The following is a 25,621-nucleotide window of genomic DNA, read 5'->3' on the forward strand; positions in this document are numbered from 1 at the left end:
CCACTTACTTTGCACTTCTGGCAGGTGTGATATATTTTAGATATTCTCATTATTACTAAGAGCTGGTCATAATTCAAGAAAATAATCTTTATTCTTCTTGGGTAAAGATCAACAGGATTTCAAATACAGGTGCTAATAATAGGAACAGAGTAGTGTAAGTTTAGGTTATAGATGAATCATTAAAATACCCTTGATATATGTAGATTACCCATCATCATTTAAAGTCCATCTTTAAAGTTATTGTTCTACATTATGATTAGTTCATCATCTTAGTATGTATTCCATGTAAACAGTTAAAACTTAGAAATGTCTAATTGCAACTTCAATCTACATGAACTGATACATTCCCTTCTTTGTTCCATTGACCTGTGATTCAGATTCTTGTGCTAATGGCTTCTTCCCTTTTTCTGTAGATACTATACATGCATACTCTAAATCTCGATGCAGGTGTCTTGATTTATAATAGAGTATGTTGATAGAGTTATCCATCATCAGTTTCCACAAATCATGCCATTGCTGAAAGGTTGAGCATTTTGGATAAAATGAATAACTTTACAATGTAGGATATGGGACTGGATATTTCTGACCCATCACAGTCCTGGACAATTTTTAAGAATGTGGTAAGTGTCCATATGAACCCTTGAAAACACCTGAAAAGTGGACTTTCTTCCAAGTAGTGTTCTTGGTACATCTCCTGTGGTAAAGATGTGAATGGAATCCTTACTGCAAAATCTTAAAATGAAGATAAATATGATTATAAAGATCACACTGAGTATCTTTGTATACTTTTTCAATTAGAGAAACTTTTGTTCCCAATTCTATACACTATTCAGCTCTGCTTCGAATGTTAGAATGGCAATGCTATTTTGGTCTTTCCTCTTTTCCTCAAGACTTTCCTTCAAATAATTCATTAGTTCTTCAAGTGTTCTTGTCTCTTTCTGTAGTAGTTTAAGTTCCTAAAATGTAACAAGTAGAGGTAATGAATCATTATACTGAGTTTATCCCCATGCTCTATGCAGTTTCCATAGCAATATTTATTATTAATTTCTTAAAATTTACTCAAACCTTAATTGCTTATTATAATTTTAACCTGATTTATTTGTGAGTAAATTTTAATGTTCAGAGGGTTGCCTTTACTTTTCCTTTTTTGGAATTGTTTTAGCCTGCTCCCCAAATTATACCTTTTCTTGTGCAGCTGTGGTCATTTCTCTTTGTTGTCTCTTTAGTTAAGTAACAGTTGCATTGATAACCCTAAGTTACCAGTGTTGATTTTTTCCACAGTTGAAAATAACCTCTGTAGAGAACTATGTGTTTTTTCTTCAAATTTTACCACCATAGACTTTAATACATCCTCATACTCACCCCTTAAATAAACATGCAGCACAGGAATGAATTCTGAATATGTTATTAAGGCTTTGAATCTTAGTCTAATAAATTTAGTCAAGGGTGGAGGTGGGTGTATGGCTAGGTCCGGAATATCTCTGCTGAAGTCCCCAGTATCTATATAAGAGCTAGATGCAGAATTGTTCTATAATACCAGGCCTTTTAGGAAGGCTGAGCAGTGATCTGAGGATGCCTTTTCATTCTTCTTAAGGAATTCCTCTTGCTTTACATCTAGCCAGGTCTTTGATATAAAAAAGAAAAGAAAATAATTAAGAAGGGAAAGAAGCCTGAGTTTGGAATTTCTGATGCATTTCTTAAAAACAAAATCAAACACAAAAGAAAAAACAAAGAAAAACTTATAAGCACTAACTATAAATGCATATTTCTTCTGATGCCAGGATTTTACTGACATCATTCTTGCTCCTTGGCAATGGAGTTTGGAGCAAAGATTTACAACTTTAGAGGTAAACTGACATCACATTCAACTAAAGATACCACATGAAATAAACATGAATCACGGTTAATTTTCCTATAGTTCAAGTTTAAATAGCTGTGCTAGAATGAACATTGAATAAGTAAACTGAAACTGCACATGCAACTTGATTAGACACACGAAATACTTCTCAGTCCTTAATCCAATGAAGAAAGAATGTTGCTAGCATATTAAGAAGGAGAAATATTTTAAAGCTTTGAGTTTATGATAATCCATTTTTGTCCCATTTAGTATGATTATTAAGAGTTAGTTGTTGCTACTTTAAAATCTAGTAACATAAGCCTGCCTCAAACACTGATTTCATTTCCTCACAGCAAACTGCCTTCCAAAATCTACATCTAGGTAAATTTGAGAGGGAAATCACCTCTAATTGTATCATGAATACTTGATTAATGTCTTTGAAGGAGTCTTCCATGAAGACCTTGATGGCTTCTTTCTCACTGGCCCTGTGCAGGTTCAACAGTTCCTGGAGGGTCTCTGTGGGCAGCTGCAACTTTTGGCTCATCTGCTGGTCATAGTGGGCAATGGCCTTTGCACTGCAGCTGAATTCTCTGTCTGGGCCAATGCCTGGACAGCATTCTCTATGCAGGGCAGACTCCCACAGCTGATGGTGTTCACATAGGTTACCACCAAAGTCTTTAGTCCTACAACCATGAAACAGATAACATTTGGTACTGAAGGACGACACTATTCTGTTTAATTCTGAATATGGCTGTCACTGATGACTTAAAGCATCAGAGTTCTTAGCATCATTTGGATGAAGGATAGACAGAAGCATCTCAATGGCTACCTCACATTGATGGGATTAGACCTCCGTGCAAAGATCCTCTCATGAGTTGTGAGACCACTAGTCTAAGAATACTGGATGGAGATTAGATCAGCTTGTGTCTATGGAAATGTTTGTGTCTGTTTCAATGCAAGCACCATGAGAACAGGCTCCATACCTCTGTCATGATTCTCTGTGTCAAAAGTCCTGTCCCTAGCAAGCATTTATTTTAATTTAGTAATAAAACACATACTCCCAGTCAGAAATACCCTATCATACTGATTAGAATAAATTGCATTACCCAAGAGAATTTTATGTATGTTCTGATATGACAATGACTAACTCTGTGTGGATTTTATTGTACTGATGTCTACATTTTAAGAGCTATACTTGTTTAGTAACTGTCTGGTGAATTCAGTGATCTAGAGAAATTTAAAATGTTTTATCTTGTACCCCTTTTCCTTCTTCACAACAAGAATATCTGATACAAAAAATCTGTTATAAATCCTTTACCATCTACAGTTTGCATTATAGTGGTGATATGTGAATGTTTCTTCAAATCTGAAGGTTGTCATGGATATCTCATGCAGTGTGGCCTAAATGGTGAGCAAAAAGACTAGGAAGGGACTCACGTGGTCCATTGACCTTGATGTCTCCTGAAAGCGTTTTAACTTTGGAACAGCTGAATACATAGGAACAGAACTCTACCACTTGTTCCACGAAGTTGGAGTCCAGGTCTTGATCCTGCAAGGATTCCAGCTGGCCAACCTTCTTCCCATGCACTGGCTGCTCAAAGACAAAGCATTTCTTCTTTGGGAAGAACTTATGGATACAAAGCTGAGGCAGATTTAACACTTTTACTTTGTCTCCTTGACCAGCACCTAAATAGTGCAAAAACAGGATTTTCAGCCAGGACCGCGTAGGTGAGTATACATTTTTAAATTTGGTCATACGAGTTTTGTAGCATAATAGAAGCTGAGGTAGGAGGATTACAAATTCAGGACACCTGGGTCAGATAGTGAGACCCTAAAAACACAAAGCAAAAGTAAAGAAAATAGGGATTATGTTTGATTTAAGGTTTTCACTCTAACAAAACATTGTGAGCTTTGTTAGGCTTCTTAGGAAAAGAAACAATACTTCATTGTAAGTATTCAAACCCCTTAGTGTAGCTGGACTGTGTGTGGAGACAATATGTAAATTTAAGAGTACAGCACCATTTTATTTCCAAAGGCAATTGGATGCCTGGAGTCACATTGTTCCAACAGTTGGGCTAGGATACTGGTAACAATTTACCATTCAATATATCTTCATATGTATTGTATTCCCTGATTCAATACAAAAATCAGTTAAGAAGAGAGATTAAATAAATCGCTATAAAAGGGAAAGGTGAAAGACAAATTTGTTCTTTGTACAAAAGAGAAAATGTTTGAGTCAATCTGTTAAATCATATATTAAGCATAAATCCTTAGGAGTAGTTAGCTAAAAGAAATAAAAATTGCAGATACATGAAAATTATACATAGAAAAATCTGAATTCTCAGAGGTTTAATTGACATCCTCATTTAGCCGTTTTAGGTCTCTTACCTTGTGTAAGCTTCAGGGAATTCTCTAGGTATTCATCTGCAGAGATAGGTTTCCCATTTTCTTTCAGCTCAAGAGAAAAGTCCCTCAGAGCCCACACAAAGTCCGGGAAGAATCTCACAAACTCATCTGAGTCCTCCACCTCATCCTGGTCAGGTGAGGACCTTGATCTGATTTTGTCTGTCAGCTCTGTCACATAGCTAATTAGCTCATTAAGGAAAGCCCCAGAAACAACCATAGCACCATCCAAAGCTCCAGCATCACCATTCCACATAATCCCACATCTTTCTGGAACTTATCCCCTCACCTTCATTTGTCTTGTTCCTAACATCAGTGTGAGCACTATATATATATATATATATATATATATATATATATATATGATGGGTTTTTTTTGTTTGTTCGTTTGTTATTTCATTAACCAAGAGCTAAAGTGATGAAGCTCGTTCCTGAGGGTAGGTCACCACACTCACTCTGGTCCTGTTCTGACCCTCAGAAAGGATACTGTAGCTGGTCCATTGCCTGTTGGTTGATGGGTCCCATGCTGTTGTACACAAAAGTGCTGCTTAGAAGTATAGCCAGGGCAAAGATCCAGCAGTCATTCTGGTTGTCACCCTGGAAGTCAGAACACACATGGGTTAGGAGTTCGTCTGTTCTTATGACACTTTCAGATCAGCAGTGGTAAAATGCACTCAATTAGAAGGGACATTAACCTAAAAATGAAACAAAACACCTTTGTTACCTATGAAAGATACAAAATAAAACAAAAGGATTACAAGTAAACCTTAGGATGCCATCCACAATTCTTCCTGGGTGAACAGTCTTATGATTTGTGGTTTTATTTGTGATGATTTTAACTGAGGCTACTTAGTCTGCTGTTAGTGTTTCAGAAATACATGCTACCGCACTGATGTTCAACAATCCAGTTCTGTAGCAAGTTCCCTCATTATTGAAATCCAAACATGGCACATGTATATAGTACATATGAAAAAGATGCTATGATGAAGATAAACACTTTTTGAAAACTGACCATCTCAAAGAAAAGACATGGTATGAAATAAGTCTTGCTACCCAGCCTTGGAGCCTAAGTTCAATTCCTAGACAACCCATATATTTTACTCCAACCTTCACATATGCCTGTGGCACATGCAATGCACCCATAGGCATACAGTCACACACACTAAATAAATAAAAATATAATAATGTTTTTACAGCAGCATCGAGAGCAGTGTAGAATATTCAGAGAAGAGGGGATAAATTGCAGACTATGTCCCCAGTCCTTACTTTTTCAACATCTCCCAGGCCCTCAGTGTCAAGCAGAACTAAGGTGTGGTTTGGTTTCTGGGGATGAGAGACACACCATATCCAGATGCCCTTGGTGTGAGCCTGAACTGTCGAACTTAGAGAGAAGCCTAAAAAGCAGAGAGGAAAAGAAGGATTAGATGTGTAGGCCTAAGGGATTCCTGCAAGTGATAATGGAATTAACACACTACAACTGAAAACATGGGTCAGTGATTAAATGTGCCTGCTGCTCTTGAAGAGGACTAGAGTTCAGTTCACAGGAACTACATAGCAGCTCACTCCTGTCTGTAACTCTGGTTTCAGGAAACTTATGCCCCTTTTTAGCATCTGTGAATGCCAAGCGTATATGTGGTATACAGGCAAAATACTCATGCATATAAAATTAAAATTAATCATATTGAAAAATAAGCACAGTCCAGTCAGGAGAATAAATGGAAATCAAAGATAGTACTGATCTCCCAATCAGAGACATAAGAGAAATTCAGTTTTCACATATGCAGAATGCAAGTCATAAGATCTCCGAACTTGCACCAGGGTTTCATAGAAAATGTGTATCAGGGTCAGTCTGTCATGGGCAGCTCCTGAACTTGCTGTGTGAGGCTGTGAGGGTAAAGCTGAAGTGAAAATACAGACCGAGGATGTTAGAGATTCCAAGGCTGTGGGATGTCAACTGGGGAAAGCTGGAGTCAGTGAGTAGAGCTGGCCCTTTTGTCTTGAAAACAGCAGGACCATATAGATAGGGTCTACAAGCTGATGTGTAGAAAAGGCCACCATATCTCCTATATGCTGCACACGGCACAGAAGGGCTTGGTATTTACCCTTCGGGCTTGAGTCTTGCTAGGATGAGTTCTGTCCTTCCTATCTCCCTGAACACTGTAAATGGGAACTTTTATTCAGTGCCATTTTATATTACAGGTTGCCCTGAGTCTCAGATGAGATGGTATATTTTTATACACCATTATAACTCTAAGATAGTGGGGAATTTTGAAGATGCAGCCACATCATTTTGGAGCCAGGAGTACAATATTATGATTTGAAGATAAATGTTCATCACAGGTCCATGTATTTGAACACTTGGCCCCAGTCTGTGTGGGGAGATGTGGAAGCATTAGGAGGTAAGACCTGAATGGCAGAGGACAGGCCTTTGGAGGTTGATGTTGGTCTTGCTTATGGCTCTCTGGTCCCTTCTACCTGATAAGCCATGACATGCATAGGACATAAGCTCCTACCACTACATATATAGTCACAAAATCCTGTCTCCCTGCCATAGTGGATTGATAGTCCCTGAACTGTGTGCAAAGCAATTCCTTCTTGCTTATATAGTTTCATCAGGCATTTGATCAGTGGTGAGATGATTACAGCCCAGAAAATCTGAAAGCCTGGACTCAGATGGGTGTCTCTAGGGCCAAATGCTCAGGTTGTCACTCCTTGAGGTGCAGGTGGGGCTAAAGCTCCAGAACACTCTTCCTGTTGGAGGTGTAGATGGGGCTGAGAGTCCAGTGGTTGATGTATTAGCAGGTGTCTCCAACCTCCTAGTGGCAGTGGATGCTGGCAGGGACACAGGTGCTCATTCCCAGAGGAAGTTTTTGTGATAGTTTGTGGAAGCTACTGCTGGAAACCTCTGCCATCTTCTCACCTAGTGATCACTCCTCACTCTTGGGCCTGAAGATGAGCCTCCCTCTGACACTGCTCCCAGGTCTGGGCTCTTGGCTCCCTTTATTCTGCTCAGGGCTTGAAACTTGAACCTCTATCTGATGCTGCTCCTGATTCTGAGGATCACAACTTCATTGACTCTACTTTGGACCTGAAGCTCTGGCCTTCCTCTGACATCTCATCACATTCTTGCTCAATCACTTTGATTTACACAACCAGCTCCTAGCCTCTGATTCCCAGTGTTGATCTTCCTCCTCTTTGTGTTTCTCCTTTTTCTACAAAATACTACACAAAACCTAAATGAGAAGCAAGTCGTGTTTTAAGACATTTGTTTTCTAGTGGTCTTGAGCAGCTCCCTGATTTCTTGGTACTTATTTCATGGTTGATTTTTGAACTATACAGGATTTGCATTGGTGCACTCAATACCCTCTTTCAGTTCTGGATCATTTGCTGCTTAGCAGTTTCAGCATACTGCTACTGTGAAACCATGTCATTGTAAGAGTCACTGTTACATAATTTCATCAATTTTGCAAAACAAGAGAAACTTTATGTTGGTACATGTTGGTGCATTCTCTGGAATGACAAGGCAATGTAATGCAATTAATTTTGCAGATAGATTATATGATTATAAATACTCAGATAGGTATAAGCAATATATTTTAAAATCTTTAGGAACTGTCACAAATGCATGCATCAAACAATGAAGCCTTAATTCCTAGGAGTCTTTATTCATTATAACTAATGAGTGCTTAAATTGTTACTCTCAACCAAATAGAAGAGACAGTTTGAAAAAACTTTGAACACCTGGCACAGGAGAAAATTTCTTGAATAGAACACCAGAAGCACAGACACTAAGACTGATAAATGGGAACTCATGAAACTGAAAAGCTCTGTAAGGCAAATAGCACTGTCAACACAAAAGAGCAGCCTGCAGAATAGGAAACTATCTTCACCAACTTGATATCCAAAGTATATAAATAACTCAGAAAACTAGACATCAAAAACCAAAATAACCCAATTTTAAAACTGGGGAACAGACCTGAACAGAGAATTCTCAGCAGAAAAATTTCAAAGCATAAAGAAATCCATAAATAAGTGCTCAACATCCTTAGCCATTAGGGAAATGCAAATCAAAATGACTCTTAGATTTCATATTATACCTTTCAGAATGGCTAAGATCAAACACACAAATAAATGCTGGCTTATGCTAGAGAGGATGTGAAGTAAGGGAAACACTCCTACGTTGATTGTGGTGCACAATGTTGTACAGCAACTTTGGAAATCAATATGGTGGTTTCTGAGAAAATATGGAGTCAGTCTTCCTTAAGACCCAGCTATACCCCTCCTGGGTATATACAAAAAGGAAATTCAAGTATACCACAAGGACAATTATCTTTATTGTAATAGTTGGAATCCAGAAACAACCTAGAAGCTCCTCAATGGAAAAATGGATAAACAATATGTGGTATATTTACACAATCGAGTATTTATTACTCAATTGTTAAACACAATCTCATAAAAAACAATGACATCAGTGAATTTGAAGATAATTTGATAGAAATAGAATAAAGTCATCCTCTGTGTGTTAACGCAGGGTGACAAAGACAAACATTGTATACACTTATAAATAGAAATTAGCTGCAATGTAATAATAAAACAAACAAACAAATAAATAAATAAACAGAAGCAAGCTGTATGTTGCAATGAACCAGAGAGGTTAGGTAATGTGGGCCCAAGGCAGGACACATGGAGTTCCCTTGAAAAAGGAAACAGAAGAGTTATCCTAGAGGTGGTTGGGGTTAGAAAAATGAGGGGTCAGGTTGGGCAGTGGATGGAGAGAGAGCATACTGAAAGATGAATAGAAAGGAGGGGATGACATTTTGGTATCAGGCAGCAACTTGATGGAAGGGAAACACCCAGGAATCTACAAGGATGATCCCAGCTAATACTCCTAGCAATTGATATGTAGCCTGAACTGGTCATCTCTTGTGATCATATTGGTGACTATCTCAATTGTCATCAGAGAGCCTTCATTCTGTAACTGATGGAAGCAGATGCAGAGATCCACAGCCAAACATTAGGCTGACCTCAGGGAATACTGCTAAAGAGAAGGGAAACAGAATGTAGGAACCATAGAAATCAAGGACATCATAAGAAAACCCACAGAATCGATTAAGCTGGGCATGTAGGGGCTGACAGAGACTGAATGAACATTCAGGGAGCCTACACAGGACCATCTTAGGCCTTCCACATATTTGTGGCAGTTTTATGGCTTGGTCTACTTGTAGGAAACATAAAATGTGAGCATGAGGTGTCCTTCATTCCTTGGCTAGATTTTAGGAACCTATTTGTTATACTAGATTGCCTTGCCTAGCCTAAATACAGGGGAGGTTCTTAGCCATACCACAACTTGATATGCCATGTTCTGTTGATACCCATTGGAAGTCTGGCCCTTTCTGAACAGAAACAGAGGAGTAATGGATTGGGGAGCAGGGAGAATGGAAGGAGAGAAGGGGGGGAAATTTTGGTCAGGATGTAAAATCAATAAATTAATTTTATTTTAAAGAGAAATGAGTAATGGAATATGTAATTAATTATATTCAGCTACTATATAAAATAATGTCTCTCAATCTGATAGTCCTTTTACATTTGATGTCTGGTGTAAAAATCTTTATTAAGGGAAGTTTTTAGTGTTAAATTAAATGGAATATTTTTGCTGTGACAGCAGTAGATGTTGTCACTGTTACATTATTAAGATAATTCTTTATTAATATTTTATAAGATTCTAAAATTATACAGATTCTCTTTCACCTATGTTTCTTATGTACATAGCACTGTTGTACTTTTTTAAAGAACTTGATAGCTCTACCTTCTAAGTAAAAATAAAAGATTGTAGTTAATCTCATCTCTACCACTACAGACAGGGGAGAAGACTTACAATGACCTCAGCGGTCCACATGCCAGACCCTGTGTGCCTCAATGAGAACAGGAAAGGGCAACTGATAGGCAACCAGGAGGTTCTGAGGATCCTGTCTGACATCACACAGCCAGTGATAGTGGTGGCCATGGTGGGCTTTTACTGCACAGGCAAATACTACTTGATGAACAAACTGTCAGGGAAGCAAACAGATTAGTGCCTCCATCAAAGCTGTGCTGGGTCCCAAGGGTGTACTAATGTCACTTCCTGTATGAGAGTGTGAAGAATTTAACCTTCCTGTCACAGTTGAATGTTGGGTTTCTTTTCATTCCTCACACTTTGTTGCTTTGTCTGTTTGCATTCAATTTTGAAACAAGGTCATGCTATAAAGCTCAAATAGGCCTTTAGCTCAGCATGTAGTCCAGGCTGACCCTAAACTCACAATCTATTTACCTTGGCCTGTTGAGTGCTGATTACAGGACTGCACCACCACATCTAGCTCCTACTTTACTATCTAAAACAAATGTAGAAAAACAGTAATAAAGATAATTCAATTTACATGTTAGCTAACTTTAAGGCATTGATAAAATATTCAAATAGAATTAGTGGGTCTCTATTGCTTAAAAACTCTGTCTAGATTATATGTGTTGACTTTTTTATTACTGTAAATAATACATTGTAAGCTTGTCTTTATAATTTTCTTAAGTATGTAATTCTATGGGTAACAAATTTTTGCTTCTATGTCTCCCCCATCCATCTCTAGAAATAGCTCATTGCCTATCCTATACCACTATCCCACATGCTGTTACTATGAATATTACTGCCTTAGGAATGTCATACAAGTGAACTTATACAAAATATGGTGTGTGTGCATGCGTGCATACATGCGTGCATGTGTGCGTGTGTGTGTGTGTGTGTGTGTGTGTGTGTGTGTGTGTGTGACTGCTTCTTTCTCTTGGTATGATACCTCAAGGTTTATCACTGTAATAAAGGTGTTTCAAAAATTGCCTTATCCACTCGACTATAGACAAGATAAGTGAGTATTCTGAAAGATTCTGACATGAAGATAGTTATATAAACACTCATTTGAGTGCAGGCTTTCAGATTTTCTAGATTGTATCAGTCTCATGACTGATTGAATGACTGACACCAACAATCTAAGGAAGAAGGATTTTCTTTGCTCACAGTTCAGGGAATATCAGTACACTATGATGGGGATTCAGGACTTTGTGACTATATGCATACTAGAAGGGGCTTGTGGCTTGTTCATGAAGGACCAGGAAGCAGAGAGCAGATGGCCACTCTTAAGGCCAGCAATAACCTTCAAAGGTCTACCTTCTGTCAGCCATGTCCTACCTCCTAATGCTTCCACATCTTCCAATACAGACACACTAATTGGGAAAAAGTGTTCAAATACATGGACCTGTGATGAACATTTACCTTCAAACCATACTCCTGACCCCAAATGCTGTGGCTGAATCTTCAAAAGTCCCCACAGTATTAGAGTTGTAATGGTGCATACAACTCCATCATCTCAACTGAGACTCAAGGCAGTCTGTAATATACAATGGCACAGAATAAACACATGTTTACTGTGTTAAAGGAGATAGGAATAAAAGAACACACCCTAGCAAGACTCAACCCAGAAGGGCAAACCCCAAAACCAGTAACTCCATGTGCAGCATGTAGGGCATGTTGTGGCCTTCTCTAGACAACATCACTCCACTGACTCTGGCGCTAGAGTCCTGCTGTTTACAGAACAAAAGGACTCCAAGCCAGGTACACATATTGACTCCAGCTTTCCTCAATGGACATCACAGTTTTGGCATCTCTAACTTCCTTGGCATCTCTAACTTTCTTCAGCTTTACCTTCACAGCCTCACACAGCAAGCTCAGGAGCTGCACATGAGAGACTGACCTTGTTACACATTTTCTATGGAATCTTGGTGTAGAGATATTTTGTTTGTGCTCTAATAAATAAAGAATTGATGAAGATCAGAATACAGATTTTAGCTGCTAGTTAGTCACACAACCAGTTAAGAGATAAGACACTAGTTAGCCACACAGGTCAAGCAGTGGTGGCCACACCTTTAATCCCAGCACTCGAGACACAGGCAGAAGGATTTCTCGGAGTTCAAGGCTACCCTGGGTTACATGAGAGGGAATCAGTCTAAAAGAGAAACAGAGTTCAAAACTTTGATTCTAGCACTTAGGATACCACAACTTTAATGTCAGCACTAGGGAGGGGGAGACAAGTGATATTGCTGGGTAGAGAGAGGAATATAAGGTGGGAGAAGACAGAAGGGAAGATGATTCAGTCTGAGGATGCAGTCTGAGGTACAAACTCTCTAGTGGTTAATTGCTCTGCTTTTCTGAACCCTCAGCTTTCACACCTGATAACAAACTCTGAGTTTTATGTACTAAGACCAATTAGAATTCATGCTACAGCCAGGCGCTGGTGGCACACGCCTTTAATCCCAGCACTCGGGAGGCAGAGGCAGGCAGATCTCTGTGAGTTCAAGGCCAGCCTGGTCTACAAAGTGAGTTCCAGGACAGCCTCCAAAGCTACAGAGAAACCCTGTCTCAAAAAACCAAAAAAAAAAGAATTCATGCTACACCTTGGTGCAAGTCTGGGGGCCTTGTGGCTATAAGTAGCATTCTGCATATCTGAAAACTACATTTCTTTTGTCTCTGTCTGTGAGATCAGTACTACCTTTGGTTTGAGTTAATCCTCCTGACTGGCTTGTGCTCATTTTTCAAAAGAGATTTATTTATTTTAATTTTAGTTATATGAGTATTTTGACTGCGTACCACATTCATGCCTGGAATTCACAGATGCTAGAAGGGGAATAAGGTTCCCTGAAGCAGGAGTTGTTTCATAGTTGAGCTGTTATATAGATGCTGAGAACTGAACCATGGTTCTCTTCAAGAGCAGCAAGCACACATAATAACTAAGCCATCTTTCCAGTTGGATTGTCCTAATTTTATTATTACTTTCAGGAAGAATTTGTTGTTACACATTAATCCCTGTTTTCCTCTCTGCATTTCAGGCTTGTCTCTGGGCTCCACAGTGTAGGATCACACCGGAGGATCTGGATATGGTGTGTCACTCATTCCCAGAAGCCAGGCTACACCTGGCTTGACACTGAGAGCCTGGGAGAAGTTGAGAAGGAAAGGACTGAGGGCACAGTCTGCAATTCATACCCTCATCTCTGAGTATTCTACACTGTTTCCCTGTTCTCTGTACTGTTAGAAACCTTTCATATCCATTTATTTTGTGTGTGTGTGTGTGTGTGTGTGTGTGTGAGAGAGAGAGAGAGAGAGAGAGAGAGAGAGAGAGAGAGAGAGAGAGAGAGAGAGACAGAGATAGATAGTCTGGCTGCTTGAGCATAGGGAGGCACCTCATGTCCCCTGGTGCGTGTGCTGCAATGCACATGTGGAGGTCATAGGACAGCATGTGGGGTCATTTCTCTTTTCCACCATTTGGGTTCTAAGGATTGATCTCTGGCTGGAACTCGGCTGAAAGCATTTTTCTCTATCAAGTCTCATTGGAAATCTAGTTTTTCAATATGAGTTTGAACTTCATCATCGCAATTTTTTCAGTTTTATATACATGACACGTAGTTACGTTAGGTCAACAAAGAGGAGGAAAATAGTCAGAAGACTGGGTCACAAAACAGTTAGGTATCAGTCTGCAGGGTTAAAACACTCTACAGGCTGGGTGGTGGTAGCATACGCCTTTAATCCCAGCACTCAGGAGGCAGAGGCAGGCAGATTCCTGTGAGTTTGAGGCCAGGCTGGACCGACAGCCTCCAAAACAATAGAGAGAAACCCTGTCTCATAAAAAGAAAACCCAAAAAAACCCACTAAACAGACTAAGCATCTCTAGTGAGAATCATTACAAATGTAGCCACAAACCAACAGAATGTTCACCCCGCAAGTGCTGTGGATGGTATCTGTAGGCGTATTTCTATTTTTTGTTTGGTTTTGTATATTGCGCAGGACATAAAGATTCCTCTTAATTTTTAGGCAAATGTGCCCTTCTAATGAAGTCAGTATGTTTTACCACTGCTGATCTGCAAATGACATAATAACCAATACTTCTCCTGACCCATGTTTGTTCTGACTTCCAGGGTGACAACCAGAATGACTGCTGGATTTTTTCTCTGGATATTCTTCTAAGCAGCACCTTTGTGTACAACAGCATGGGGGTAATCAATCAGCATGCCATGGACCAGCTACAGTGCCCCTTTTGAAGGTCAGAACAGGACCAGTGTGATTGGGGTTACCTATACTCATGAACCAGCTGTATGACTCTGCATCTTGGTCAAGGTAATATAAACCATAAAAATAACACACATTTATGTAGCTACAGTGTGCACACCAAGTTTAGGGAGAAGGAAAAATGAGGTTTGGGACTAGGGCTTAGGAAGATGTGAAACTAATCCAGGATTGTGAACCTGAAGCTTTGATTTGTGTTGTGGTTGTTTCTGGGATTTCCCTTAATTAGCTGCTAAGCTATGTGACAGAACTGACAGACAGAATCAGATCAAGGTCCTCAAGTGACCAGGGTGAGGTGGAGGACTCAGATGAGTTTGTGAGATTCTTCCTGGAGTGACCAATTCTTCAAGATGAGATAAGGCATCTCCATGAATGGGAAGCCTCACACACTTGTCGTAAGTTAAAGGCCTAAAGAATTGTGCTGTTCTGCCATTCACAACAGAGAATAATAGAGTGTAGAATTGGGAACAAGAGTCACTCTAGTTGATAATAATTGGGTCCCTCATCAGAAACGTAAAAGTCTGCAAAAATGTGCAGTATGATCATTGATACCATGTTTATCTCCAAGAGTGTGCACCAAGGATATCATTGACATCTGTACTCCAAGAGAGGCATCAACAGCACTGCTCAAAATACAGTCACTTTTCTAGATGACTTCCAGGGGACTAAATCTTGGCACATAATTAAGAACCAGGCTAGCAGAGATGGAACTATTGGACAGGGACAGCCAGCCTCATTCCTTACTGGAGACAATGTAAAGTTGTGCATTATGTCAAAGTGCTCAATCTTTGAGAAATGGCATGATTTGTGGATACTGGTGATGGATAACCTTATCAACAATACACCCGCATGGAGATCTCAAGTATATATTCTACTTGAAGATGAAAGAAGTCATTGTCATGACAAGGAGATGAATCCACAAATCCATAGGTGAAGAAGGAAATATTTCAATTAACAAAGATTGAAAATGTAATGGGGACAGTTCCAAACATTAAGAGACAACATAGTAACATGACTCTTAAGCATAATGTGAAACAATAGCTTTAAATATAGACGTTGAATGATGATAGGTAATCTGTAGATATCAACGGTGCTGTAATTATCTGTAACTGTAAACTTACACTGTATATTCCTATTAGCAGATGTTGATTTTCCCCAAGTATAATGAAAATTATTTTCCATGTATTGACCAGCTCTTAATACTATCGAGTATAGATAAACTCCACCTCAACTGCCTAAAATGTAGGATAAGTTAATGAAGGAAGCCAAATTGGGTAATGTACGGTTTAGTGACACAAATCTAGGTCAAAGTACTATACTCACAGGACAAAACAAAACTGCTGCTGCTGTGAGTCCAGACAATCCACCATCACTACTTTGTCTCCAGCTGTTTTATTCCAAAGGGGGATGAGGAGGAAGCAAACAGCCACATGTGCTCACACTGTTCGCTTCCAGCTTTGCCTATATCCAACAGACCATCTTTCACCTTGCTCTGTTATTTTATTCAGGTGTTTGGGTCATGTACCCACCAATGAAAGTTCTGCCCTTTGGGCCAAGCTGCTCTTTACAACTTGCTACTGGGAAGATGACATAATCCATGGAACAGTAAGTGGTTAATGTGTCTTAAAGGGATGGAGAACGTTTGGGGGAAGTGTAAAGAGAAGCTTTTTCTTTGAGAGGAGCCTTCCCGCCAGCCTGGTTCTAGAGCTGCATCAGTCCCAAATAAACACACAGGAGGCTATATTAATTATGAAGCTGTTGGCCTTGCTTGTTTCTTACTGGCTAGCTCTGTCTTAAATAATTACCCCATAATTGATAATCTAAGTATGTTTCTTACCAGAGAATAGTTCCGGGCTTCCTACCCCATGGCGTTACATGTTGACTCTCGTGTGTTTCTCCTACCCAGAGTCCTTCTGGACTCCTAGTCTCTCCTATCTAGATTCCCTAGATAGGCCAGGGAAGTGATTATTGACAAATGCACAGGACTTCCCCAACATCTCCTCTTTTCTGTTTAAACAAAAAGAAAGTCTTAACTTTAACATAGGCAAATTATATATAACAGAACAGTTATCAAATAAGAACATAGTTACAATATTTTAGCAATATTTAAAGAAAATATCATCTATCTCATTCTTGTGAGTCCAAAGTCCTATATGTAGCTTATCTTTTATCATAACTAAGGAAAACTATAATTATAACTATCTATCTTCAACTCCATCAAAGACCACAGAAGGATAATATATAAACACTAGAAATGACAGAGAAATCTTGCTACCTGGACAGTCACTCAAAGTTACTCTGTAACGTTGGGGCATCCATCTTCAGCCCATAGGCCACAATGTGTCCAGAAGATTTCTCAGCAAAGCAGGAAACTTCAAACTGTCCATCTGCATTGGCAGTCTGTCAGTCATTTTTCTTTGTCCTGCAGAAAGTCTCGTAGACTCTTCCATGAAGCAGGAACCCTGTAAGACTGAGTTCAGCAGTCACTTTCCTGTGGGTCCTGCATGTCCAGTTTATACAGCAACAGTCAAGCAGTCTAGGCAAGAGCAGTTTCTTGCCCAAATGGCTAATCTTGCCATGTTGAAAGCAAACTCCATAATGAGTTTCTTTGATGCCCATCTTCTTCTCAGATGTAATTGGTGCTGCCAGGAGCAGACATTTCTCATTGTCAAGAAAAACCCTAAACCATTTTAAATGCCATTTTCTGAAGGTCTTTGAAAGGTTTGAAGACTGCCTATCTATCTCAAATATATTTCTGTATATCTAGAAAACCTAACTTACCTAACTATAAATTCTGACTATTATAAGTAACTATCTATAATCTGTATTTAATTATGCATTACATTTTAAAAGTTCAGTATAAGCACAATACTTAATCAAGAGGAGAAATATACACATCATAAAATTGACCTTGAATTTGTATCAATAAATGAATCAATAAATAATACCCATACCATAATTCCCCTTTTTACCATTAAAAGGAGATTGGTTGTGATCATTAACCAATTATAAACAATGCCATTTAAATGAAAACGAAGGTTTATAAACAAGATGGGAACTAGGACTTCGCTCATTCCAAACTGCTTCATGCTGGAAGGCTGGAAGGGGGCGCTGTTCACACGATGGAGATCATGACAAAACTCAGAAACCCATATAAGTCCTTATTTTCGGGGTCTGTAAAGCTGCATCATCTTAGCTGTCTCAATTTTTGGACCACCTGGTCCACTGCTTCTGGGGGTCTTGGTTTGTCAAACCACAGAAGCCTGGAAGGAATCCTCAGCTTTTCATTTTCTCTAGAAACATAAATAAAAACTCCTTTTCCAAGTAACATATACTTATACTTAAATTTTGAAGTCAAGGCATTTTTAAAAGATATAAGTTGAATTAATTCAGCAGCATTTATAATCAAGTGTACTTCAGTAGTGTTCCTTCCTTAGCAATGAAAAAACTGAAAAACACAATAGCGTACAGTATCCAGACTCTCTGAGTATTTTCCATCTTTATGTGGCTTATTTATTTATCTATTATTACTTTATTTATTTTACTTTTATTTATTTTTCTTTGAGACAGGATTTCTCTTTGGAAATCTGCCTGCCTCTGCCTCTGCCTCTGGAGTAAATCCTACCAGCATTTGCCACCACAACGCCGGATTTTGTATTTATATACCACTTTGCCGTTTCATTTTATCTCTCAATCTCATGTATATTTTTAAACACACTGTAAACCTTTAGAGGTTTTGTTCATCCAAGTCTGACTTTACTGTAAATCTTTACATTTTTCTGGCCACGTGTCTTATCTGTAAAACCGCGGCTGTTTTAAACTCCCGTTTCCAAGATGGCAGGCATAAGCGTGACTCCAGCTTACCGCCTCAGTCCATGCTGACATCCAGCAAAAGCTGCCACTTCCAGATGTACCTACACACCTTTCAATCGTTAGCAGAGTCTCTTAAAACAACCTTGCTGGGTTTTTTTTTTCTTTTTATGCCAAGTCAGGAAGACTCTGGTAAGCAAGCCACGTGAATCTCAGCTTGTCGCTAGCAAAACACCTGAGAAAAATGCTGCTATCAAAAATCTGTGCTTCTCTCCGTTCTTCTGTTTCTAAAATTCCTTTAAAGCTTTTGTCATTCTATGTGGAAATTCATTCCCGCTCTGACACCATTCTGTAAAGAGAAGCTTTTTCCTTGAGAGGAGCCTTCCTGCCAGCCTGGTCCTAGCGCTGCATCAGTCCCAAATAAACACACAGGAGGCTATATTAATTTTGAAGCTGTTGGCCTTGCTTGTTTCTTACTGGCTAGCTCTGACTTAAGTAATTACCCCATAATTGTTAATCTAAGTATGTTTCTTACCGGAGAATAGTTCCTGGCTTCCTACCCCATGGCGTTACATGTTGACTCTCGCGTGTTTCTCCTACCCAGTGTCCTTCTGGACTCCTAGTCTCTCCTATCTAGATTCCCTATTGGCCAGACAGTGCTTTATTGACAAATGCACAGGACTTCCCCAACAGGGAAGTGCATGACTAGGTGGGTAAAATGCTTGCTAAGAAAACACTAGCACCTACATTTAGATCACAGTACCCACATAAAAAAAAACCAGACATGGTAGTGCACACCTATAAGCCTAGCATTGAGGTTAGGACAGGGATAGACAAGAGATTCCCTAGGGTGTACTAGCCAGGCTAGCCAACAGATGGGCTCTGCATTCTCTGAGAGATCCTGTCTCAAAAATTGGTAGGAAGTACTTGAGAACAGTTATGCTGTGTGCTGGAAGTGAATGTGACCAGAGATAATCACATTAAGCAAGTTAAATCAGTTTAAGAATAACAGATGTATGTTTTCTTTAATATATAACTCCTATACTGCATATAGATATATAAAACTGCATATGTATATATGACATCAAAGTCAAAATGCAACTTTAGGGAAACTTTTGGTAAGTGGAAGGGGAACGTATGAAGAGAAGGAAAAGGCACAGTGGTATGCTAAACACACAAGATATGCTTATATGAAAATATACTTCTATGAAATAGCAACATGTATAAAAATACTTGCAATGAAAGTTATAAAAACAATTTGTGATCAATAAAGAATATTTTAAAAGAATTCTGGCCTTCCAGACACCACTCTCCGGCGTCCCCAGCATCAGGTTAGCTTGGATCCCCTTGGGACCACTCCCCCGCCCATCACCCACTCCCTTGGTCTTCCTGGGCTGCTCCTGGCATCCAGAGGACCCACCCACACAGGAAAGGCATCAGTCCTGCTCAACTGGCATGTGATTAACTCTATAGATAATGAGAATAACTACTACAATATACATTATATAATCTCTAGAAAATCTGTCCACAACATGGGTATAACTATTTAGATGAATAGAATGAATATATTTTATAATATCTAGAAATTATTATAAGGGCATGCATCAAACAATTAATCATTGGTTTTTTTTGCGAGTTTCATAACTCTACCTTTTGAGTGAAAGAATAAGATTCTAGCTAATTTCATCTGTCCCTTTAGAGACAGGAGACTAGGCTGCACAATGGCTGCAGAGGTCCACATGCCAGGCCCCATGTGCCTTATCAAGAATGTGAAAGGTCAACTGATAGCCAACCAGAGGCTCTGGAGATCCTGTCTGACATCATGCAACCTGTAGTGAGGGGCATTGTTGCCTCTACCTTACAGGCAAATCCTACTTGATGAACAAGCTGGCTGGGAAGAAAACAGGTGAGTGCCACAAATACAGCTGTGCTGTGTCCCAAGTGTGCACTTACACTGTCTACCTCCTTCATGAGACTGTCAAGAATTTAAACTTCTGGTTGCAGTTGGATGTTGGGATTCTTTTTGTTTTTGTTACTTTGTCTGTTTCCTTTTATTTTTGAGACCAGGCCATGCTGTGTAGCACAGCAGGCCTTTACCTCAGCATGTAGTCTAGGCTGACACTAAAGTCATGATCTTCTTGCCTTTGCCACCTGAGACCTGATTACAGGACTACGTCACCACATCTACCTCTTAGTTTCTCTTCTAAAACCACAACTTGTTTCTTTCCTAGATGGAGAATGGTAGTAATAAAGATAATTTAATATATTAGTTAATAAACTTTAAGGTGTTCATAAAACTGTCACAGAAAAAAACAAATTTCTACTTATCTTTAAGGATAAATATATATACATATATGATACATATTGACTTTTTATTATTTTAAGTCATATCATTCTTCTTTAGAATTTTTTAAATATCCAGTTCTGTGGCATTAAACAAAATTGTGCATCTGTGTATCTCCACCATCTATTTCATGAACTAGCTTATTGCCACATATACCACTATTCAACATGCTATATCTATGGATTTTGCTGTCCTAGTAATGTAATGCAAGTAGACTCATAAAAATTTGGGTTTTGTGGCTGATTCTTTCATTTAACGTGACACATTCAAGGTTTGTCACTGTGAAAGACAATTTCAAAATTCACCTTATACACTCATGTGTACACAAGACAGCTGAGTACTGTGAATGATGGTGTCATGAAGAGAGTTACACAGACACCTGACTAAGTCCAGGATTTCAGGCTTTCTAGATTGTATTCATCTCATCACTGATCAAATGCCTGATGAAACAATGTAACAAAGAAGTTCAGGGGATATCAGTTCACTATGGGAGGGGAGACAGGCTTATGTGGCCATACCTGTAGTGGTAGGATGCTGTGTCTTGTTCATGTCATGGCTGATCAGGAACCAGAAAGTAGAGGGCCATGATCAAGGCCAGCAGTAACCTCCAAAGGCTTGCCCTTTGTCAGCCAAGTCCTACCTCCTAATGCTTCCAGATGTCCCAATACAGTGCCACTAACTGGGGACCAAATACATGGACCTGTGTGGAACATTTACCTTCATACCATAACAATGTACTCCTGGCTCCAACATGCTGTGGCTGCATCTTCAAAATTCCCCCACAGTCTTAGAGTTCTAATGGTATATAAAAGTCCAAAGACTCGTTTGAGACTCAAGGCAATGTGTAATATATAATGGCACTGAATCAATACCTTTTTACAGTGTTCAGGGGGCATAGGAAGAACAGAACACACCTTGTGTGACTCAACCCAGAAGGGTAAACACCAAACCCTGTAGTTCCATGTGCAGCATGTAGGATATGTGGTGGCCTTTTCTACACATAAGCTTGTAGACCCTATATATCGGACCCTGCAGTTTAAAGTACAGAACAGCTCTCTCTAGGGTCAGGTCTACTCACTAACTCCAGCTTTCATCAGTGGACGTCCCACAGTCTTGGCATGTTTAATTTCCTGGGTCTCCACTGTTGCCTCAGCTTCACGCTCACAGTCCCCAACACAGCAGGCTCAGGAGCTGCTCATGAGAGACTGACCCTGAAACACATTTTCTATGGAACCCTGGTGCAAGTTTGGAGGTCTTGTGACTTGCATTCCGCATATGTGAAAACTGATTTTCTGTTATATCTCTGATTGTGAGCTCAGTACTAGCTTTGGTTTCAGTTAATTCTGATTTTACTGTGCTGATTTTTCAATAGAGATTTATTTTAAATTTACATGCATAAGTATTTTGCCTGTGTACCACATGTATGCCTGGCATTTATGGATGCTAGAAAGGGCCTTAAGTTTTCCTGAAACTAGAGTTATAGAATGGTGTGAGCTGCTATGTAGGCTCTGAGAACTGAATTCTGATTCTTTGCAAGAGAAGCAGGCATATTTAACGACTGAGCCATGTTTCCAGTTGGAGTGTGTTAATTCTGTTATCACTTTCAGTATGCACTTTTCCCTACACATCTAATCCCTCCTTTCCTCTCTGCTTTTCAGTCTTCGCTCTGGGTTCCACAGTGCAGGCTTGTACCAAAGGGAACTGGATGTTGTGTGTCCCTCATCCCCAGAAGTCAGACCACACCCTAGTTGTGCTTGACACTGAATGCCTGGGAGACGTTGAGAAAGTAAGGAATGGGGATATAGTCTTCAATTCATCCTCTCATCTCTGAGTATTCTACCCTGTTCTCTATGCCTCTGTAAAAGTCTTTTTATTTAGAGTGTGTGAGTGTGTGCCTGTGCATGAATGTGGCCTGATGGGTGTGCTACAATGCAGATATGAATGTTAGAGAAAAACATGTGGGATCAGTTGCCTTTTCCACCATGTAGTTTCTAGTGATTGAAATCAGGCTCCAAGGCTACGCAACAAGCCATTTTTACCCACCAAGTCTTCTCACTGAGACTGCCAGATTTCAAAAAGAGTTTTAACTTCATCATAGCATCCATTTCATATTTACTATATAACATGCGCCATGTTTAGCCTACAATAATGAGGGAACTTGTCACAGAACTGGATTGTAAAACAGTAGTGTGGTATCCTGTAGCACTGAAACACTAACAACAGACTAAGCAGCACTGGCGAAAGTCACCACAATTAAAACTGCAAATCACAAGAATATTCACCCAGCAAGAGTTGTGGATAGCATCCTTAGGTTTATTGGTGTCCCTTTTGCTTTGTTTTGTACCTAGCCTAGGTCACAAAGATGTTCTTTTTTTAAGTGTAGCCTAAATCCCTTCTAATTGAGTATATTTGATCACTGCTGATCTGAAAAATGACATAAGACCAGACAAACTCCTGACCCATGTGTGACAATCAGAACGACTACTGGATCTTTGCCCCAGCTATACTTCTAAGTAGCAACTTTGTGTATAACAGCATGGGACCCATCAACCAGCAGGCCCTGGACCAGCTGCAGTATCCCCTTGGCGGGTCAAATCGGCACTATAGAGAGTGGGGTGACATAACCTCATGAACTAGCTCCATCATTCTTGCTCTTGTTTAATGAAATAACAAACAAACAAAACCTTCACATATGTGTACCTATAGTGCTCGCACTGATGTTAGGAACAAGACAAATGAAGGTTAGGGGCTAGGATCCAGGAAGATGTGCGATTATGTGGAATGGTGATTTGGAGCATTCCTTGTTGCTATGGTTGTTTCTGGGGCTTTCCTTAATGAGCTAATTAGCTATGTGACAGAACTGACAGACAGAATCAGATCAAGGTCCTCACCTGACCAGGATGAGGTGGAGGACTCAGATGAGTTTCAGAGATTCTTTCCAGAATTTGTGTGGGCTCTGAAGGACTTCTCTCTTGAGCTGAAATTAAATGGGAAACCTATCTCTGCAGATGAATACCTAGAGAATTCCCTGAAGCTTATACTGGGTAACAGACCTAAAATGGCTAAATGAGGTTGTCAATTAAACCTCTGAGAATTCAGATTTTCTATGTATAATTTTCATGTATCTGCAGTTTCTATTTCTTTTAGCTAGCTACTCCTAAGGGTTAGTGCTTAATATATGATTTGATAGATTGTCTCAAACAATTTCTCTTTTGTACTAAGAACGAATTTGTCTTTCACCTTTCCCTTTATAAAGATTTTTAAATCTTTCTTCTTAAGACTGGCTTTTTTATTGAAACAGGGAATACAGTACATATGAAGATATATTTGAAAATGGTAAATTGTTACCAGTATCCTAGCCCAACTGTTGAAACAATGTGACTCCAGGCTTCCAGTTGTCTTTGGAAATCAAATGGTGCTGTACTTTTGAGTTTACATATTGTCTCCACACACAATCCAGCTACAATAAGTGGGTTGAATACTTAGAATGAAGTATTTTTCTTTTCCTAAGACACATAACAAAGAAATAAAGATTTTGTTAGACTGAAAATCCTTAAAGAAAACATCACCCCTCTTTTCTGTTTTTTGCATTGTCTCTTCAGTGTCTCACTGCCTGACCCATGCTGGCTTCAATTTATAATTCTTCTGTGTCAGCTTTTAGGGTGCTACCAAAGCTCATGTGACCAAATTTAAAAATTTATACTTGCCTTCCATTTCCTGGCTGAAAATCCTGTTTTTGCACTATTTAGGAACTGGTCAAAGAGATATATTAAAAGAATTTAATCTGCCTCAGCTTTGTATTCATAAGTTCTTCCCAAAGAAGAAATGCTTTGTCTTTGAGCAGCCAGTGCACGGTAAAATGCTTCGCCAGCTGGAATCGCTGCAGGATCAAGACCTGGACTCTGACTTTGTGAAACAAGTGGCAGAGTTCTGTTCCTACATGTTATGCTGTTCCAAGGTTAAAACGCTTTCAGGATGCATCAAGGTCAATGGACCATGTGAGTCCCTTCCTAGTCCTTTTGCTCACCATTTAGGCCAAACTAAAATAGGATAACAATGGCCAACTTCAGCTTTGAAGAAACATAAACATATCACCACTGTAGTACTAAGATTTGTATATCATATTTTCTTATGGTGAAGAAGTAAAAGGGGTAAAAACAAAAGCTTTTTAAAATACTCTAGAAAACAATATTCACCAGACAGCAACTAAACTGTTGCTTTATGACTCTTAAAATTAATCCATCATTAAAATAAAATCCACAGACAACTAGTCATTGTCCCATCAGAACATACATAAAGTTGTCTTAGGTAAAGCAATTTATTACAAACAACCTGATGGAGAATTTCTGAGTGGGAGTAAATGTTTTTTTTACTAAATTAAAATGAAATGCTTATTATGGACATGGCTGGTGACAGAGGCAAAAGTGACAGAGCTATGGAGGCAGTTCTAGTGGTGCTCACATGAAAGGGACACAAATATGACATAGATACAAACAAATGCCACATTTTTAGCCTTTGGTATCTCAGACCTCATGAGAGTATCTTTGCATAGAGGAAGGTCTAATCCCATCAATATGAGGTAGAGACTGAGATACATTTGTTTATTGTTTTTTTCAAATGATGCTAAAGACACTGATGCATTAAATCGTCAGTGACTGTCATATCCAAAATTAAACAGAATAGTGTTGTCATCATCCATCTGTAGCAAATGTTGCCATCTGTTTCACGGTTGTAGGACTAAAGAGTTTGGTGGTAACCTATATGAACTCCATTAGCATTGGGCATCTGCCTTGCATAGAGAATGCTGTGCTGGCTTTGTCCCAGACAAAAAATGCAGCTTCAATGCAAAAGGCCATTGCCCATTATGACCAGCAGATGAGCCAGAAGTTGCAGCTGCCCACAGAGACCCTGCACAGGACCAGTGAGAAAAAGCCATCAAGGTCTTCTTGTAAAATTCCTTCAAGGATGTTAATCAAGGATTCATGACACAATAAGTGGTAATTTTTCTTTCAAATTTACATAGAGTAGAATTTGGAAGTCAAATTGCTGTGAGGAAATGAATATGTGTTTAAGGCATGCGTATGTTACTAGA

The 25,621-nt window shown here is 39.3% G+C and overlaps 1 protein-coding gene and 1 pseudogene across 1 annotated transcript in view; one reads left to right on the plus strand and one right to left on the minus strand.

The window, feature by feature from the left end:
- The window catches only part of LOC101832221 (guanylate-binding protein 1-like), a 105,698-nt gene that overhangs the window by 8,447 nt on the left and 71,630 nt on the right, over positions 1-25,621 (minus strand). Inside the window, 8 exon segments of the mRNA XM_040751522.1 lie at positions 825-956; positions 1,538-1,624; positions 2,241-2,410; positions 2,413-2,520; positions 3,275-3,523; positions 4,226-4,422; positions 4,728-4,837; positions 5,507-5,634. Coding sequence (XP_040607456.1) covers positions 825-956; positions 1,538-1,624; positions 2,241-2,410; positions 2,413-2,520; positions 3,275-3,523; positions 4,226-4,422; positions 4,728-4,837; positions 5,507-5,634 — 1,181 coding nt within the window.
- On the plus strand, positions 10,117-25,523 carry LOC101832485 (annotated as a pseudogene).

Source organism: Mesocricetus auratus, unplaced genomic scaffold (assembly GCF_017639785.1).
Source record: "Mesocricetus auratus isolate SY011 unplaced genomic scaffold, BCM_Maur_2.0 Super-Scaffold_100009, whole genome shotgun sequence".
NCBI lineage: Eukaryota > Metazoa > Chordata > Mammalia > Rodentia > Cricetidae > Mesocricetus > Mesocricetus auratus.